Source organism: Camelus dromedarius, chromosome 13, assembly GCF_036321535.1.
Source record: "Camelus dromedarius isolate mCamDro1 chromosome 13, mCamDro1.pat, whole genome shotgun sequence".
Classification (NCBI taxonomy): Eukaryota; Metazoa; Chordata; class Mammalia; order Artiodactyla; family Camelidae; genus Camelus; species Camelus dromedarius.
In genome coordinates, this window is record NC_087448.1 from 12,198,070 (window position 1) to 12,218,062 (window position 19,993).

At 36.4% G+C, this 19,993-nt stretch overlaps 1 protein-coding gene across 1 annotated transcript in view; it reads left to right on the forward strand.

Moving 5' to 3' along the window:
* The window catches only part of UGGT2 (UDP-glucose glycoprotein glucosyltransferase 2), a 137,774-nt gene that overhangs the window by 103,230 nt on the left and 14,551 nt on the right, over positions 1-19,993 (forward strand). The window contains exons 27-32 of the mRNA XM_031466220.2: positions 342-525; positions 2,975-3,133; positions 3,485-3,570; positions 10,992-11,076; positions 16,347-16,435; positions 18,869-18,967. Of these exons, the coding sequence (XP_031322080.2) occupies positions 342-525; positions 2,975-3,133; positions 3,485-3,570; positions 10,992-11,076; positions 16,347-16,435; positions 18,869-18,967 (702 nt within the window). The remainder of the gene's footprint in view (positions 1-341; positions 526-2,974; positions 3,134-3,484; positions 3,571-10,991; positions 11,077-16,346; positions 16,436-18,868; positions 18,968-19,993) is intronic.

The window sequence follows — 19,993 nt, forward strand, 5'->3', positions numbered from 1 at the left end:
AGACCATGGTCAAATTTGAAGAAGGATCAGTGAGTTAATACAGATTGTAAACTCCTGGAACCTGCATAAATCAGTATATGTTAAAGAGATTCTAATCAGGTTCATTGAGAAATAATTAACAAGGGTGTATAATACACACAGTCTTACAATAGATAATAGTATAAACAAAATAATGATTGTCTACCATTTACGTAAGCATTAACTTTAGTATAGTGTTTTTATTCTTTTTAATTTAGACTTTGTGGTCATGTTTTTAAAACTTTTTCAGTTTTAAAATATTTTAGACAGGAGAAATCTCAATTTTGGTCACAGTGTGTATTTTATTTCTGTTCTGTCAACAGCTTTTACCGTTTTGTTCTGGAACCGGAACTGATGTTAACGGCTAATGGCATTGTTGGACCAGCAGCAAAATTCTTGGGTATCCCTGAGGCACCCCTTCTAACCCTCAACATGATTACTCCTGAAGGCTGGTTGGTTGAAATAGTACGCAGCAACTGTGACCTTGATAATATTCATTTAAAGGATGTAAGTTATCATAAAGTTATATAAAGAAAGAGGAATAGGATCAATTCTCATGGGCGACTATAATCATACCAAGTGGCCATAGCCACGGCTCACCAGAATTTTCTCCTTTAAGATTCTAGTTCCAAACCCAGTCTCTCCTTCGACTTTTGAGTTTCCCTGACTTCCAAATGCAGCATCTCTAGTTCTCTGGGTTCTTAGATGCCCTCACCTTTTTTATTGCTTCCCAGACTCCTGGTTCACAAATGCTGCCCTAAGATGAACAATGTAGAAACCAGAGAGATGGATGAGTGGCAACTTAGAACAAAGCCATTAAGTACCTTTGCCCTTCAGGTCTCTCTTTTTTTTTTTTAACTCAGAAAGGAACGGTTCACCTGAAACTTTTTTGCCCCATAGCTCACAGCCAGAGAAAACAGTCCTAATGAGATTAGGGTAGACAGCAGGAAAGAGTTTGCACGTATACTGCAGGCTAGCACACTGCTTCCCGCCACCTCCAGCCTGACCCTTGTCCAGTAAATGACCAGACTTCTCTTGCCCATCTGTTGTCGTCCAACCCATAGCACAAAAGATACGGGAGGAAACTTTTATAATACATGGAGTCTTTCTGAACATTCTATTCAAAATGGGAAAGGGATTCAGAAACCGCAAAAAGCAGAAGTATTTTAGGAGAGTTTACCTGGAGAACAAGTATCCAGAACCCGGAGGGAAAATACTTCCTTCTCGTTGCCCTCCCCTTTGCCTGGCTCTGCATGACCTCTGACCTATTTCCCGCTCTGCGTTTGATAGCTCCTTCAGAATGCAGCCATTACCCTGACCTGGGGATACACATTTTACTTCTCATAGTTTGGTTAAGGTTGTTCATCATTTGTTTCTCACGCTTTTCATGTGTTACTTTTTGTCTAAAGATTTTCCTTCTAGGCAGGTTTCTTCTGACTCACTCGTGTAGATTCTGTGGGATCCTACGTCACCTCCCTGGAACATACTCACCCGTACCCCCAGCTTCACCTACCCAGAGAAGAACCTAAAACTTAGTCACAGCAATCATCTCAAGTCAGTCTACGGGAAAAATAGGAAGACAGAAAAATAGTTAAATCTATGAGGGAAAATTCAGAAGTGAATTTGGCATGAATAAAAAAAAAAATCCTGTTTCCTCCATGATTAGTTGGATCTCTGAAAAGGAGTCTCTTGGACTCTTCATTAAGAGAGTCCAACAATATATATCAATAAAATAACTTTAAAGGTTCTAAAAAAAAAAGGGGGTAAAAAGTTGTGGTGGAAGAATTAATGCACCATGGAGAAGATTTTAAATTGAGTCTGCTGGTAAAAAAAAGTTCAGCCACTATTATTAAACAGTTAATTGAGACTAAACGTTGTGAGTAACAAATACAGCAATGTCTTTTTAGAAGCTATTTAAATGAACAGTATTTTAGAAGGCTGAAATAAACAGAAATAATTTCTTCTGTCTTCATAGATGATATGAATAAACAGAAGGAAACTATAAATTCTAGCAGCTCTAACAGTGAGGCCACCTGCTGCTAAGGTCTTCTCTCCCTTTGTGTGCTCTACATGCGTACTTAGAATATTACCTGAAAATATCCTAGAAGAATATGAAATAACAAATAAATACGTTTGCTAGAGCACAAAGAAGGAGTTGTAGGGAAAGGGAAGAACTAAAACTAATAATGAGAGATGTCACTACACGCTAGCTTGTGCGAGCTCTCCTTGCTACATCTAATTCCCGGACATTATACAAACACCTGATGAAAGCTCGATTTAGAAAGATTCTTCCTTACCAGGACTTCGTTCAAATGGCTTATTGCACAACCAGCATTAATGCCGTTACTGAAGGTGACAGAAGTGGTTCCACGAAAGCTTAAAGTGAGACAGTGACTTTTACCTGGAGTTCAGATGTGCTTCTCAGAGCTTGTTACTAGACCCACATCAAAGGCTCTCCAGTTACATTTAATTACAGTTATATTTAATTTTGAGTGCAAAGCAATTAACCATGAATTTTTTTAACTGCAAGAAAGGTGATGATGATAAATTGGCTTTCTTGCTAGGTCTGAAGTGGGAGCTGAGCTCTAGGGCACAGCACACGATGCGGATTCTTTGAGGAGTTTCCTGTCTCAGTCTGTCTTGCAGAGATCTCTGCGTGCTACAGCTTCCCAGGCCACCCCCCAACCCCCGCCATGCTCACCTCTCCTCCTTGTGGTGTTGGTGCTTATATCACGAGGTTGGAGTAGAGAGGATGTCACGGGAAAGGAAAAAAATTCATCATGGGCTTTAGTGTTCAGAAGTTGATTCAACTGTTAAGTTCACTCGTCTAAAAGAAAGACTTGATGTTCCCCCGTCAAATATATTGGCTAATGTTAAAATAATCACATATATTTATTATAAAATTTACATTATGAGAATTACTAACACCAAAAACAATGACACATTTCCTCCATAGGTTGAGGGAGCTGTCACAGCAGAATATGAACTAGAATATCTGCTACTCGAAGGACACTGCTTCGACGTAACTACAGAACAAGCTCCTCGGGGTCTGCAGTTCACACTGGGCACAAAGAATAGGCCTGTTATGGTTGACACCATCGTGATGGCCAACCTTGTAAGTATTATACATACTCAGTGGATATTTAATTAAATGTTTTGGTGAAATCATCTAAGTTTTCCTAACAATAAGATGAAATTATTTTTATCCTACTGTTGCTGAACAGCTGCCAGAAAAAAAAAATCGTTGAATAAGGTAATTAAAAAAACAAAAATGAAGGGAGTCATGCTTTCAGAATCTGTTTTTACAAGTTATTGCAAAATCGTCTTCCTTGGAATTCATTTATAGAAATTATTCATTCCACAGTTAGTTAACACTTCCTTTTAATATTCATGAATAATCTTTCTTGAACAATTGGATATCATTTTCAGTAATATAACTGTGGTCATGTTTTTCTCATCTTAAAAGGGATATTTTCAGTTAAAAGCAAACCCAGGTGCTTGGATACTGAAATTACGCCAAGGGAAATCTGAAGATATTTATCAAATAATTGGGTGAGTTACATAAACCATTTAAAAATTTTTACATGTAAGTAAGTTTTCAGTGTGATATAACCAAGACCATCAAAACAACTAAAATATTCACAAATACCATTACTGTAAAATAAATCTACTTATAAAACTGTGACATTTGTTCCTATCCTGTTTTATTTCAAAAGTATGTTATGCCCAAAGTACATATCTTGTTCTTTGCTCCATCTCCTTTACTTGATATTTTCTATAGACTTCCACGTGTTAGCATAATGAACATATTTATCATTTAATGACTGTGTAGTATGTATTGTATCTTATATAGCAATGCCATTATCTGTGAGTTATGTTCAGTTTTTTATTTTTATAAATAAGAGTTAGTTACTTTCAGAGTAATTTTCCTACCCATCAATGAGCCTAGCATAAAGCAGGGATCATAAAACTCTTTCTATAAGGAGCCATAGTAAATATTTAATGTTTGAGGGCACATACGATTTTTGTTAATATTATTATTTCAACAACCATTTTTTTAATAAAAAAATCATTTTTAGCACAGGGGCCATACAAAAATAGCCCACCAGCTTGACTTTACTCACCAACCATAGTTTGCCAATACCTAATAAACTCTTTTTTATACCCCTGAATATATCTCTAGTTTCCATTTATTTCAATAAATACTTACTAAGCACCTATTACTATAACAGGCAGTGTGCTCTACAAAGATAATATAGGGGTAGGAGTTTTTGTGCCTTTTTTTCAATGCTTTTTCTCTTTTTCCTTATAGTGCCTAGAACATAGTGTCACTCAACAAATATGCTTAATAATTTATGTGCACAAAGTTGGGAATGATTCTTTTTTTATCTTTTTTTTCTTTATTGAATGAAAGATTTTTTAAATTCTGTAGTACCTTACAATTTTCAAAAGTTTTACATACATGATTTCATATAATCCCGTAATAACCCTTTCCCCACCTTACCCTGTGCTGCTCTCCCCTCTTCCCTCTCCCCGCTGGTAACCCCCAGTTTGTTCTGTAGATCTGTGAGTCTGCTTCTTTTTTGCTTTATTCACTAGTTTTAGTTTTTAGATTCCACATGTAAGTGATATCATACAGTACTTGTCTTTCGCTGTCTGACTTATTTCACTTAGCATAATGCCCTCCAAGTCCATCCATGTTGCTGGAAATGGCAAAATTTTCATTCTTTTTTATGGCTGAGTAGTGTTCCGTTGTGTGTATATACCACGTCTTCTTTATCCATTTTTCTGTTGATGGACACTTAGATTGTTTCCATACTTTGGCAATTGTAAATAATGCTGCTGTGAACACTGGGGTGCACGTATCTTTTTGAATTAGTGTTTTTGTTTCTTTCAGATATATACCCAGGAGTGGAATTGCTGGGTTATATGGTAGTTCTATTTTTAGTTTTTTTAAGAAACCTCCATGCAGATTTCCACAATGGCTGCACTCATTTACATTTCTACCAGTAGTGTAGGTGGAGTCCCTTTTCTCCACATCTGTGTTCTTTTTGATAATAGCCATTCTAACAGAAATGAGGTGATGTTTCCTTGTGATTTTGATTTGCATTTCCCTGATGATTAGTGATGTTGAGCATCTTGTCATGTGCCTGTTGGCCGTCAGCATTTCCTCTTTGGAAAACTGTTCAGTTCTTCTGCCCATTTTTTAATCTGGTTGTTTGCTTTCTGATGTTGGTTGTATGAGCTGGTTTATATATGTTGGACATTAACCCCTTATTGGTCATGCCACTTACAAATATCTTGTCCCATTCAGTAGGTTCTCTTTTCATTTTGCAGTGGTTTCCTTTTCTGTGCAAAAGCTTTTAAGTTTAATTAGATCTCATTTGTTTATTTTTGCATTTGTTCCCTTTGCTGTAGGAGGTGGAGCCAAAAAAGTACTGCTGCAGTTTATGTCAAAGAGTGTCCTGCCTGTGTTGTCCTCTGGGTGTTTTATAGTATCTGGTCTTACATTTAGATCTTTATAATCCATTCTGAGTTTGTTTTTGTACGTGGTATTAGAGAATGTTCTAATTTCATTCTTTTACAAGTAGCTGTCAGGTTTTCCCAGCACCACTTTTTGAAGAGACTATCTTCTCTCCACTGTGTATTCTTACCTCCTTTGTCATAAATTAATTGACCATAAGTGTGTGAGTTTATTTCTGGAATCTTTTGTTCCATTGACCTTGTGTCTGTTTCTGTGCTAGTACCATATTGTTTTTATTACCATAGCTTTGTGATATAGTCTGAAGCCAGGGAGTGTGGGGAATAATTAATTCTGTGATAGAGAGGGGTAAGGCAGTATTGACATTAGAAATGAGATAGTACCTCGAGAGAGAGTTTTGAAGAAATATAGGAACTTACTACTAATTATATCACAGGCAAAACATTCCAGGTAGAGGGCTGAGGTACAAATCTCTCATCTAAAGCTCTTAGGGCTATATGTGTTTTAGAATATAGAATTTTTCAAATTTTAGAAAGTTAATATAGTTCACATATCATATATTATGATGTATTAAGCAGGATCTAAGAAAGCACTTTATTAAATATCATTTCTGTTGCAAAATATGTGAGATTCAGACTACAGGAATATTTAATGATTATAAAAGAAAACAAAAAGACAAGGCACAGACTGAGAAACAATCTTTGCAAAGCATATATTCAACAAAGAATTTATATCTAAAATATACAAAGAACTATCAAAACTCAACAGTAAAACAACTTGATAGAAAGTATGCAAGTCTTGAACAGACACATCACCAAAGAAGATACATGGATATCAAATAAGCAAATAAAAAGATGCTCAACATCGTTAGTTATTAGGAGAATGCACATCAAAACCACAGTGATTTAAAACCACAGTGAGATACTGTCACACACCTATTAGCACATCTAACATGTGGTACAGAAGATAAGCAAAATAATACACTGTGACATTTGTATTGACTCTTATAAAAATCATGGTTTCAAGGTATAATGTTGCTTCATCTTCTCTGGTCTTTGCAAACTATACTGCCAGGAGCGTAGTGTTTCTAAATCTGCCACCATTGATTCACTGTTGTTTTTCACCTTTGAGATTAGGTAAACTGTGATTCAAATTTCTTCTCTGCCCCCAGCTGTCTGTATGACTTTGCGTAAGTTTCTTTACCACTTGGAGTCTTTATTTCCTCATAACAAGAGGGGATAATCCTACCTGCCTTGTGGATTCTTTGTAAGGATTACATGAGATAATCCTCATAAAACGCGGTGTCTCAGGTCTTAAGTAAATGTCCATTTCCTCCCCACTTATTTCTTCCTCCTTTACAAGTTACAGTTATATATATTGAGATATTATATATGTATATTGTGTAATATATGTATAATATATGTCACATGCAAAACAATACACTATGTGATGTTCTGTTTTATCTTCTTTATCATTGTTTGTTATCATATACAGTCTATAAATGGATGGTTTAGGGAAAAATAGCCCTCGATGTTGTATTTAAGTACCACTAACATTTTAGTACAAAACTAATTTTTCTCATTCACAGTAAGATAATTCTTGGTGATAGAAGTAATTTCAAAATTGTTTGTATTTCTTATTAACAATATAATCATAAATTTCTTTCAGTCATAATTTACTTAACTCCAAATGTGATTAATATGCCACTAGATAGCCAGATTAGAAAAAGCATAAATGATGCTACTCTTTGATTTTTTTGAAATTAAAGTATCAGTAATGAAAAACATGTTAATATGAAATATGACAAAAATGGAAATTCTGTTTATCCCAATTTTTGATTTAGTTCTAATTGTTATTATATTTATATTTAGGGAAAGTATTCTTGAAATATGCTGAAAAGCTAAGCTAACATGATACTGACATGAGCTTCTAAGTCCAGTTTTAAAACCATGACTGAATAATTTGGTATTTTTAAATTTGCCGTCTTGTTAGGCATGGTCCTCACTTGTGTACTGTTTGGATCTGTCCATCTTTATGTAATCTTTAGCTGCAGTCATACATCCATATTTGGTGTTGACTGCTATTTACCTTGAATTCAAAAAAAACTCAATAAAGTTATTCTCTTCTAGAAAGTTTTTGTAGTTCTACCAAAATTAGAAAATGCTTTTCAGATTTTCCTAATTAAATTGCAGAGGCTTTCAAATGCTGTACATACACATATATATTTTTATATATGCCTTCAATATGCTAAATTATTTTGTTCATCTTTTCACTTGAAATCCTCAGAAAAACAGGTTACCTAATTAGTAGTTGTACATAATTTTAGTTTGGTACCTCTGAGACTGGTCTGCTTCTCCTGTGCTTTATATAGGAGCCAAAGTTATGCGCTCTGGCCCTGGCAGTGAGTATCACTCACTCTCTTGGGGGCCCTTCTCTGCACTCTTGGGGGGTCTCTGTGCTGCAGCTCACTCTCCTGATTCCCTGGTCCCATTTGGTGCATCTCTGTCCCGGTTGGCTTCTCTAACATCTTCCTCGTTCTCTGGGCATCCTGTGTTATGATACCCACGTCCTATTTTTGCTGAGGTCTCCTCGTATCTCCCTATTGCTATATTGGCAGGATGCATGACCACTCCGTAACAACAAAACTAGATCTCTCCTGCTTGGCTACGTATGATCCATGAGAAATACTGACACATCACTTGGCCAACATACTCTAGGAATTCAAGCCAGTCTCCAAGGCAGTAAGGAGCACTCAGTCTTGGATTAAAGTGACAGTAGGTCAGTCCTCAAGTATCGGTCCACAGTCCACTTTAACTTCCCCAGACACAAGCTAAATGCAGTTCTCTACGTCTCCCAATTTCAGAAAAAAAATGTATTGCAAAGTGCTTTCCCCTTCAAAGCATCTACTTTACTGAGTTTAGTATTAAAAGGTAATGTTACCCACGCTTGCCCAGGGGTGTGTAGCGGTGCAGACTCAAGGCCTGGCAACAGCTTTCTCCAAAGACACTGTTCAGCCTTTGTCTCACGTGGTCCTTTCCCTGAAAGCTGTCTTACTGGTGCCTCCGTTGAACCATTTACCATCTGTTTAGTCTCCCTCCCCAAACCTTTAGTTCTTTACCATCGCACCACCATTAGTTAAATATAAGTCTGACCGAATACACTATTGATCATAGTTTTTGTTATGTCTTTTGTCTTTCACATTCGTTTTTTGTTTGGGTGGCTGACTCTGGTATCAGAGAAGGAGTTAACACAGGGAAATGGATTTTGGACCACACTAGGAAGGGTCAGAGGAGCAAGCGCCCCGGGAGGGCTGCTCCCAGGACCAGCCAAGGAACTGACCAGCCAGAGGGAGCTGCTGCCTCCTCCGGGAACAGGGGAGTGAGAAAGCGTGGAGCTGCTCCTACCGATACGTCACCTCACTCTCTGTCCCCAGAAAGCTGAGTTTATACACTGGAACCCTGGTGTAGACAACCTCTATGTCTCCATGACTTTCCCTGCACAAAGAAACTCAGCAGACATCACTACACTGACCCTCCCTCACTTGTAAATTCCAGAGCACATGCAAATGTATCTGTTTAGCAGAATCTAATTATTAACCAGAACCTTAGCTGTAAAAGCACCTAGGAATAAAAACAGACAAAAAAGAGCTTTTAACTTTCTGACTTCTGCAGATACAGTAAAAGGTAGAATAGATGTTGCCTGCCATATCATAATATGTACCACATTTCTACAAATATTCTTTGTAGAAACCTTAGTGGTTTATTCTTGATTTTAAAGACCTGAAAATTTTTTAGCCTTTCTTTTGCTTGCTTTTCATCAATATTGATAATAGCATTATAATTTGCCTCAGAAAATACTTGAAGCAAGACTTCATCATCATCTCCTACCATCCAATGTTTTGGATTTCAAAAGGAGAGGCAGTGATTTTTTTTCTTCCTCTACAAAAAATCAAATAATATTTATATTTAGAATTCTATAAAACATATGTATGTCCTTTTTTATTTTAAAGTAATGCTTCCTGACATGCAATGAATCCTTTCATTTTGAAGTGAATGACTTTTCCTGAGAAATACTCTCTCAGATATCATTGGGAATATAAATTATTTGAATGCTCCCCTTTTTCCTGTATTAATTTCTTACCATAGTGAAGTCCATGTCCTCTCACTTCTTGGCTTGTTCCTTTCATTTCAGCTGCTGACTGTCCTCATGTATCCAGTTACTGTTAGTGGCTTAGCGTTACTTTCAATGGTCTAGCAGTGTAGCTGTGAAGAGGCAGACTACCTGGGCTTAGTTTGGATCTAGGGTTATTACTGTACCTTCTTCAAAGGATAGTTTGGCTGAAATGAGATATAAATAATATCTAAAAGTGCTTAAAATAGTGCCTGAAACAGACAGAGTCTTCATCACTGCTGCCTCCATGGCCTGGGATGCAGGAACGCTGCTTTAGATCTTGTGTGGGTCGAGCTGCGGTGTTGTGCTGGCTCCATCCTGGTCTCAGTGGACAGTGGTTCCGATGGCTACGGTTGCGATGCCCTTGAGCAGTATTTGGGACCGGAGGTTCTTGAAAATTTTTAAGAAACTCGACATTCATACTGTGAAAGTGGGAACACTTTCTATTTTCTAGTGGTAAATGTTGGGCAAGGCTGTGCCTCCTCCTGTGGCTTAGCCACCTCATCTAGGGAACTGAGAGTGGGAGTCAAAGGCGTGTGTTAACATGGTCCTAGAATCCCCGGATTTTCATTTTAGAAAAAGGTTCAAGTGTATGTTGGAAATCTGACTGAATGCAAAGTATCTACTAATGTGACATATGATTGCTTTCCCTTTTTGACAAAATACAGTTTTATGGTAAATATTTTTTACAGTGGCATTTTTCAGTTCATAGCGAAAATAGTATCAAAACATTTTTATTTATTTATGCAGTTTTGAAAATTAGACAATGAAATACATACTGTGTAATATAAAATAGATCCAAGTAATGCAGATGGACATCACAGACACATTTTCAGTCTTACAAGTTTAACAATACACTTCAAATTTTGGTATCTGAAAATGGCCGATGGATGTTGAAAAGTAGTTGTATGGTGTAGAATTCTTTTGATTGTGCTATGTGAACAACTTGTTTTAAAGTCTAGAAAATTTTTCATATTTTAATTACTACAATATAAAACAGATAAGATTTGACTTGTGATAATCTTAGTATACAACAACAAAGATAAGCAATAATCTGAACGTTCTGAATGACTAAGTGATATCAAATATAGTGAGTTCCTTTTGTAGTCATAATTTGTATTAAGTTAAAATTGGATAATTTCAAAAACAGTGTATTGCAACATACCTTAATTGACTATAGAAACAGCAAATACAACATATACGTGAGTGTTGTTATACTTACGTTTACTGCAGAATGAATTTATTTAGGTATTTATACTATCATAATTGTATGTCTATTCTTGTATTTATTATAGACATTTGCATGTTTTTCTGTTTTTAGGCACAAAGGAACTGACTCTGAACCAGACCTAGGAGATGTCATTGTTGTGTTAAACAGCTTTAAAAGCAAAATACTGGATGTACAAGTGTGTGAGGCCAAAGCTCTTTATAGGCTTTGTTCTTAATATTAAGAATTATCTTTTTTACCCCTAATTAATTAATTTTTATTTTACAACTAACTTCACAAGTCTACCTACAATGTCGTATTGGAACTCGGGTAGTGAAAGGAAGAGAAGGATTAAGTTCATAAAGGGAAAGCAGAGAGCCTGAAGATAGAAGAATAGAAATGATTTGTTTAAGTTATGATGTATCTACTGTATTTGTAGCCAAATAATGTTCTAAATTAGGCTTTAGAGATGAGATCAGGAACATGGGTGAAAATTAGCCCTTTCAAAAGGAAAAAAAGTGATGTTTCTTTCCTTTACAAAAACAAAAGCAAAAAAAACAGAAAAGGAGCATTTAAGATGGAAAGTTTAGTTCTTTTGAACCAACCCACATACTTAAAATCAATCAAAAATATTGGGTTAAATGTTTTTTAAAAAATCTTAAAAGCAAAAATGAGCTAACAATAATGATAGTAAGGAAACACAAGAACAAAATTAAAAGGAAAATGAGAGCCTAGTGAAGAAGCAAGCACAGAAGCTTCTCTTGTCCCAAGAAAGCTGCTGTTTTCCTGAGAACATCTGTCCATCCTGGTACACTTGAACTATCATTTTTATTTAATTTGCAGGGTGCTGGGGACAGATACTAAAACCCTGGACCCACATAAAATAGGTAATCCAGTAGAAGACCCTTTCTGGCCATAGCTTCAGGGTAAGGATGAACCATAGCAAAGTGTATGTACCACACGGTCATTAGCCCAAATTTGTCTCACCTCAGTAATCGAGGGAACCCTGAATTTTGCACTAAAATAGTCCCAGATTGATAAGATTGTACAGGCCTCTGGCGGAAACATCCATATATCTATGGAATAAGATTACTATATCCAAATACTTTGTATTACTATATGCAAAGAAAACCAGCAGAAATAGTAAATAACAGAAAGCAGACACGCAAACACTCCATATGTTAGAATTACTAACACAGACTTATTAACTACTTGCATTGTTTAAAGAAATAAAAGATAAACTTGAAAACAATTGCAGGTTATAAAGAACTATAAAAAGTGCATATCTGATTTTTTTATTTTAAGTACAGCTTCTAAAACTGAGCAATACAATGACCGAAGAATTCAGTGGATGACTTTAACAGGCCTGAAGAGAGTGTTAGTGACTTGGAAGATAGAACAGGAGTATCCCGAATGCAACAGGGACATTAATAAAGAAGAAAGGACAGTAGAGAAGTATGAAAGGCATAGAGAGCACAGTGAGAAATCTAAGATACCAGGATTGCATTTAAACCTGGCTCTGCCGTTCACTAGCTGTGTGCCCTTGAGCAGATTGCGTAACCTCCTTCCACCTCATTTTCCTCGTCTGTAAAATTGAGTTAATAATGGAACCCTCCTTAAGTGTCTGCTATAAGGATAATTTAGCTGTATAAAGTACTTTATGAGTATTTAGTAAATAAAATTGTTTTAAATAGAGTTCCAGAAGGCGATGAAAGACAGAATGAGGTACAGGTAATATTTGAGGCAGTAATGGCTGAGAATTCTCATGGTTGATGAAAGGTACCAATTTGCATATTCAGGAAGTCCAGTGATTCCTAAGCAAGATAATTAAGAGGAAATTCACACCTAGGTTCTTGTTAATAAAACTGCAGAAAGCAAAAGACAAAGAGAAATCTTGAAAGTAACCAGAGGAAAAAAGAAAAATGACCTTCAAAGAGCTACAGTTAGCCTGAACAATGGATTTCTCAGCAGTATGGAAAGCCATAAGATACTAGAATGATATTTAAAAGCTCTGAAAGAAAAAAGGAATGTCAACCTCAAATAATTTACCCTGGAAGGTATCTTTCAAGAAGAAACATAAAACAAAGTATTTTCAGACAAATCAAAAAACTGAATTTGCCACTAGCACACTCACGCTGTAGGAAATTCTAAAAGATGTATTTTAGGCAGAAAAAACATCTCAAATGGAAGATCTGAGTTTAAAAAAAAGAATGAAGAGAAAAGAAAACTGCAACTACGTGGACAAATCTATGAACAGTGAATAGGTGAAACAATAGTAATACTGTCTTACAAGGATTTTTAAAATATGTAGAATTTAAAAACGACAGTAGCATTTAAACCATAAGATAAATAGGGGTGTTGGCAATAACACAGAAAGTTCTTATATTGACCAGGGCAAGAATTATGGCTACTTTTAGACTTTAGGGCAAATCTGAATGTTTTAAATTTCTGAGATGACCACTAAAACAATAAAACAAGGCATAATGTCATAATTAGTAAAGAGGAAAATGGAGTGAAACAAATTAATATAAATGGACTAAGAAAGAAAGAAAGCAGAACATATGGGCCATAGAGGAAGTGCAAAATCGTAGGCTAGAATTTAATCCAATTATATTAAACGTAAAATACATGTTCCAATTCAAAGACAAAAGATTATCAGACTGGATTTTTTAAAAATTACAACTGTGTGCTTGCAAGAAAGGACACTAATACGTAAGAAAACTGCTTCAGGATGAGGATGAAAATAAAATACAAGTGAGGCAGAAGTATACAAGGCTGATACTGACCTAACGGAAGCCTGGGTGTCTGTGCTGACATCAGAGAGATCAGACGTCAAGACAGCGTTACTAAAGATAAAGAAGGTTGCTTTATATGTATAATAGAAATAGAATTACCAAGAGAAACTGACAATTCTCTAATATTCCAGGATATTTTTAACATTCGTCCCTCAGTACTTGATACAGCAAGCAGACCAAAAGCTCAATAAGGATTTGAGCAGTGTGGTTATAAATCTTGACCTAATGGATGTATGTAGAACACAATACCCAGTAACACAGTGAACAGTCTTTCAAACACACAGAAAACATTAATAAAAATTAGTCTACATTTAATTGAAAGTTTCAACAGATTTCAGAAAAAGGAAATCATATAGAGTATGTCTCTGTCTGCAGTGCAGGAAAGGAGAAACCAGTATCCAAAGATAACTAGGAAACACCCATGTAAGTCAGAATCTCTGTGGTCTAGTACCAGCAGGCTGTCAAAGCCCTCTCGTTATGTACTGCAGAGACCCTGAATGACCAAGTCATCAAATTCTACCCTGCATCCCACATCATAAGCTGTTCCTTGTCAGCCCTGCTGTTTATCCTGTGATCAGTTATACGTGTCGCTCACACTCATCTTTGATACTTTTTCCTGTTTGACCTTGGCTTCCTTTCTCAGTAATAACTTATACTCTGTCCTTGGCGCTTTTGCTTCTGGCCATTCCAGATGAAAAACCCCACAAACCCAGACCAGCCACTTAAGTTACTAAGTAGACTCAAGCCCTTTAAGACCAGCATTCCAGCTAGCTTTATCCCAGCCCTGCAAACAGGACAGAAAAGTACTGTTTCCACTGGGAGAATGGGGTATTTTATACTTGAGGAATTTTGACCACTGAAAAATTGTTTCTTTTTCTTGAACTGAATTTTTTCACTCTCTGTATTGGCTCTAATTTGACCTGTTCATCCCTGGTATAGAGCACATCTAACTCTTTCACCAAAGCCATCAAGTCTTTGAGGGTAACAGTCACGCCCTACCTGAAGCAAACATTCTACAGCCTAATCATACCTGGGTCCTTCAGTTGTCTTCTAATGACACAGTTTTATCTCCTCACCATCCTCCTCTCAGAATTACGCCAAAGGACAGGGAAAAAGGAGAAGAGATAGACAACCTAAAAGATCAGCCCATGAACCCCAGTGGCCCACGATTAGGAATTCCAGAAAGGAAAAACAGAAAATAGAGGAAGGAAAGTTTCCCACAAATAAGGATAAAAACGTTTACGTCAGAGGGTCCACAAATTAGAATCAATCTAATAAAAATGGCCCATAAGATCCAGGGAGAAAACTTTTTGCAGAGATTTTCTGATGTACTTTCTTAGGTGAATGAATTTTTGGAATTAAAGGGGTCCTCAACCTGTCAAAAAAAAAATCAGGGAGAAAAGGCAGGTCACTGCAATAGAATGACACTAACACTAGCATCAGACACTTTATTTTCAAGACAGCAAAACAAAGATTTTAATGTTTTGAAGAAGATTATTTTGAACCTAGGATTCTTTAGGCAAATTCTTAATCAAATATGAAGGCAAAATGAAGTTATTCTCTGAAGCGTGCAAATTAGAAAAATTATTTTTCATACCCCTTCTTGAAGGTGTTTGTCAGCACAATGAAGATGAATAGCAGGAGAGAGGAAAACAGGTATTGCAGGAAGTGGTGAAATTAATCAGAACTCTAATACGAAGAAAGCTTGAGAGGGACAGGCAGTGAATTGCTAAGCTCCAAGAAGAATGCCTTCAAGAAGACAAGAGTTCCAGACAGCTAAGTAACTTGAATAATAAGCTGGAAAATATTAGGTACGTGGCAAAGAAGAAACATATCTCACCACAAGAAAAAAATCAGTAAAATTCCAAGAAAAAAAATACTTCTCTCTTGGTGAAATGTGAGAAAGCAGAATGCGTGTGTAACGGGGAGAGCCTCCCAGGAGCAGCACGGTGGGCACGTCGTCGTAACCTGCGGGGGGAAGGCAGCGGTGGTAGCCTTTCAGACTCTTCAGGGAGTGGTGTTTACGTTGTCACAATGAGCACTTTTTGCTGATTTTCAAGTTGCAGAATAAAAATAGCACAGTGCAAAGGTGTAATTATGTTTACCAAACTAAATATGGCCTACATTTACAATGCTACAGTAAAGGTTTAGCTAACAAGCTGGGAGGCAGAGGGAGAAGGTAGATGTTAGTATCTTTGTAATCGGGTATGCAAGAGAAACTGTTGAATTTGTTGGAATAAAAAAATAGATTTAAATATTATTTCAAGTTACGAAAATACTCAGGAGAACTAATGATAAAAATAGTATTACTGAAACCTTCCCTGACAAAGGGGGTGGGAGGGATGGCATAAATAAGCTACTCGCCTTTCATTACCACGAATGAATAATGTCCAGATAAATAGTCAGTAACATTCCAAGCTGAAAATTTAGCAATTACAAGTTTAAGAACATTATTCAGGAGTATGGAGGTAACCACCAGAAGAACTAAAAACAAGAGGTTGAACTGATAGTTGAAACTAGATTGTGTCTATAATATACTAAGATCTTTCTTGGCTTTATTTACTATAACTATCTTAGATTTGTGACCATAACCTTACCTAATATATTTCTAACTACGCAGCATAATATTTAAAGCTACAAAATTCTAAAGTTTTTCTTTAACCATGCTATCTAGGTGCAAAAAAAGCCAGACAAAATTAAGGAAGATATCCTTTCCAGTAAAAATGAAGAAAAAAAAAAAGGAATGTGGGATTCCATTAAAAGGTAATTACTAATGAATATTTGAACATGTAACTATAAATTCACCAGGAGTCTGGTACATGGATGCCCTGCAGATGGTAAACTTTGAAGCCAAGCACAGATCTTCTCTAGAAGGGATAACGCAAATACATAAACGTTCATAATACAAGATAGCAAACTGGAGCTGTAAGACAGCTGAACATAAAGTGCTGTTCAAACCAAAGGAGAGAAAGGCTATATCCAGTTAGGGGGAACCTCAGAAAAGACTCTTTGGAGAAGCGTGTTCTAAAGGGTGGACAGGAAACAGAATGAGCGTACCAGGTTATGTGAAGTCAGAAAGATTGGGTATATTCCTCAAGGAGCAGGAAGCAGCCCAGGTTGGCTGGGATATTGACTATAATGGGGAATCTCTAAGTTAGACTGGGACCTATATTCAATTTAGAAGGAGTACATGCACGCACGCACGCACGTGCGTATATTGGCTCACATACCTAAAGAGTCCAGGGTAGAGCTGACTTTGGGCATTCCGGTGATGTGGTCCAGAAATTCTTTCTCCACCTCCTAGTTCTATTATTTCTGCCTCCTTCATTTTCAGACAAACTTTTACAAGGAAAAAACTTGCCATCTCCAGTGGGAGGAAATTGCCTCTTTCCAAATAGTACCAGCCAAGTTCCAAGGCTGACTCGTTGGTCCAGCTATAGCCCCATATGCCAGACTGGACTGACCCCTGTGACTCTAATCGCCTAAGCTTGGGTCACGTGCCTGCCTCTGGCGCTAGGGAGAAGGCCCGCCCCACCGGAACTTTGGAGAATGAAATTAGAGGAGGGATGGTTATCCGCCCACTCGCCCACAGTACCAGGTTATTGTGACTAGAAGTGTAAAGGGTGTTAAGTGGGCAAAATAAAAAAAGGTCTGCTGTAGATCTGGATTATAGAGGCTCTGAAAGTCCATTTTAGAGATCTGAAGTTAATTTGAACTATGATGGAGAACTATTGATCATTTTTATCAAGGATAAGAAATAGAAACTTTAGGCAGATTTTGTTACGCCAACCACACTCTGGATTCTCATCATTTTGGATTTTGCCCAGTTTAGGTCTCTCTCTATAGCTGACCCCTTACTTAGTGAGAATCATGTTACTGTTCCAAGATGTGCCAGGGTTGAACTGGTTACTGACTGAGAAAGGCTCAGATTCACTCACTTTGAGATGATTTGGAGAGTAGGTATGTTTGACAGGGGATGATGAAACAGAGCCTGGGCATGTTAAAGAGTGTCTGTCTGCCCATGACCTTCCATCAGAACCAGACGGTACAGACTGAAAGGAATAAAGGTAACTGTTAAACTACGGCATTGCCACTTACTCTACAGATGAGAAACCAAAACCAAATAATGCTTCATTAGGAAGAGAGAGCAGGTAAGTTTAGGGAATGGTAGCTCCTCCAGATACATGAATATTTTGTACATTACAGTGTTCTCACTTCTTTTGTCTTGTTTTTAATCCTAACTTAGAGTGATTCTTTTCCTCCCTGAGTCGACTGTGTATTTTTCTTATTTAGGGGATTACAGTGAAAATAGTTGTGAAAAATATCTCTGTATAACAATTCCTATTTGGCAGAATATATTCCATGTTGATTGTGAATTATTTAGCTTTCCAAATTTTAGTCATTCTAAATATCTGTGTATATAAAAATGAGATTTTTATTTAAATAAAAATTTTAAATAGGAAAAAGAAGAAATGATACATTATAAATATCCCAGATAAAAGATTCAGTCACTTTTGTGTATGAGATGGGGCATATCAAAGTCTGGTCTGGGTCCAGAAATTGGTGACAGTGACAGCTGGGCCCAGATGAAGCTTTTGTGATAGAAACCAATGTGCGGACATGGCTCCCTGGTGTTGTCTTATTCCTCGTGGAGGGGCACCCACGGTACAGAAATCTCTGTAGCCTGCGTGGAATGGAGACTTCCTCACCAGAGGAGCTCTAAACTGCTGGTGCCTTTTATAACATTTTATCCTGGGGACTCCATGTCACAGCACTCAAGGATCTACGCTGTCACCACATATGAGAAATCGCCACAGTTAATACTTCATGTTCTGTTTCTTCCCTCACTGTTGGCCTATTTACATGAGACATAGCCATGGTGTGTTACCACTCATTCTGTGTTCTTAAAGCAACTCTTGTAATTCACAGAGATTCAGAGATACTGCCTCACTAACCTAGAAACAATGTAATTAATATAATTGCATTCTGTGCTGTACATTTTTAAAAATCATAAAACTTCAAATTGTCACGTGTTTAAATATAAAAAATTTATAATTTTTAGGATAAGTATTTGTTTACAATGTAATTCATTATGAAAAGCATCCCTATTTTTATTTCTTATCAAATTTATTTTATGTAGGTATGTAAAGTCTGCAGATGTATATTAAACTGTTGATCATTCTTTTTTATTCCAAGTTTCACAAGGAGGTTGCATACAAAAAGAGACACTCAAGAAACAGACGTTCTAAACATCTTTTCAGTTGCTTCTGGCCATTTATATGAACGCTTTTTAAGGTAGGTATATTTTTTAATCTAATGGTTTGAAAAGTAACACATTTATGTAGCCCAAAGAAATTTTTAAAGTTCAAAAGAATAAAAGAAATTACAGTGGAAAAAAATCTCCCACCTGTTTCCTTGATACCCAGTTACTTCCCCACAAGAAACCAATTTTATTATTTTCATATCCTGCCAAAGATATGTATAGACAAGCAGATATATATTTTTAACTCCCTTTTACCTAAATAGTAACAAAGTACATACTGCTTTGCACTTGCTTTTTTTTTTACCTAAAATTATGAGGGAAGTATATTTTCTAAATACAATAAAATTTCATGAGTTTGATTTGAAATGTTGGTGTCCTTTAAGGTTAGAAAATGGACAAATTTTGTAGTAGGATGATAAGTGAGAAAAAATTATATAGTAAATTTTCCTTTTCTAGTGAAGAAATCCTCCTTTGTTCTGTAAAAAGGAGAGGGCTGAGAGGAGGAAGGCAGTATTAACAAACACAAAGGGCTATTTTCTTTAACTGTTTATATAGAAGGATTACAGAAAATGCCTCAAAAATGTTTGAATTTTAAATGTGTTGACATTTTAAAATGGTACTTTAGATATATCCCTGTCTTCTCTGATTCAGGGATGCGGGATAGCAAAACAAGTGACCTGCCCAGCGAATGTATCAATATAGACAGTTGCTCAGCCCTTCGAAGTGCACACACCTGCTATTAATGACACAGTAATAGAACCAAAATTAGATTCTAGTTTAGTTAAACAAGACTGTTTCAGACTACCTTCCTTCTCTTGTTAGGTGGAACAAACAAAAAGCAATCAGTTAATATGTATCAGGTATACATATATACACATTATTCTTACGCATCACATAACTGATGTGCAGCCATGATATCTGAAGATACTTCACTCTGTTTCTCCATAATTCATAGTGAGAAACTCCTAATTAATATCTTTAAACATTTAAAAGCCTTAAGAGAAGTAGGATGAACTCCTATTAATGTTAATTTATTGAATTTATTGTTCTCTTATCCA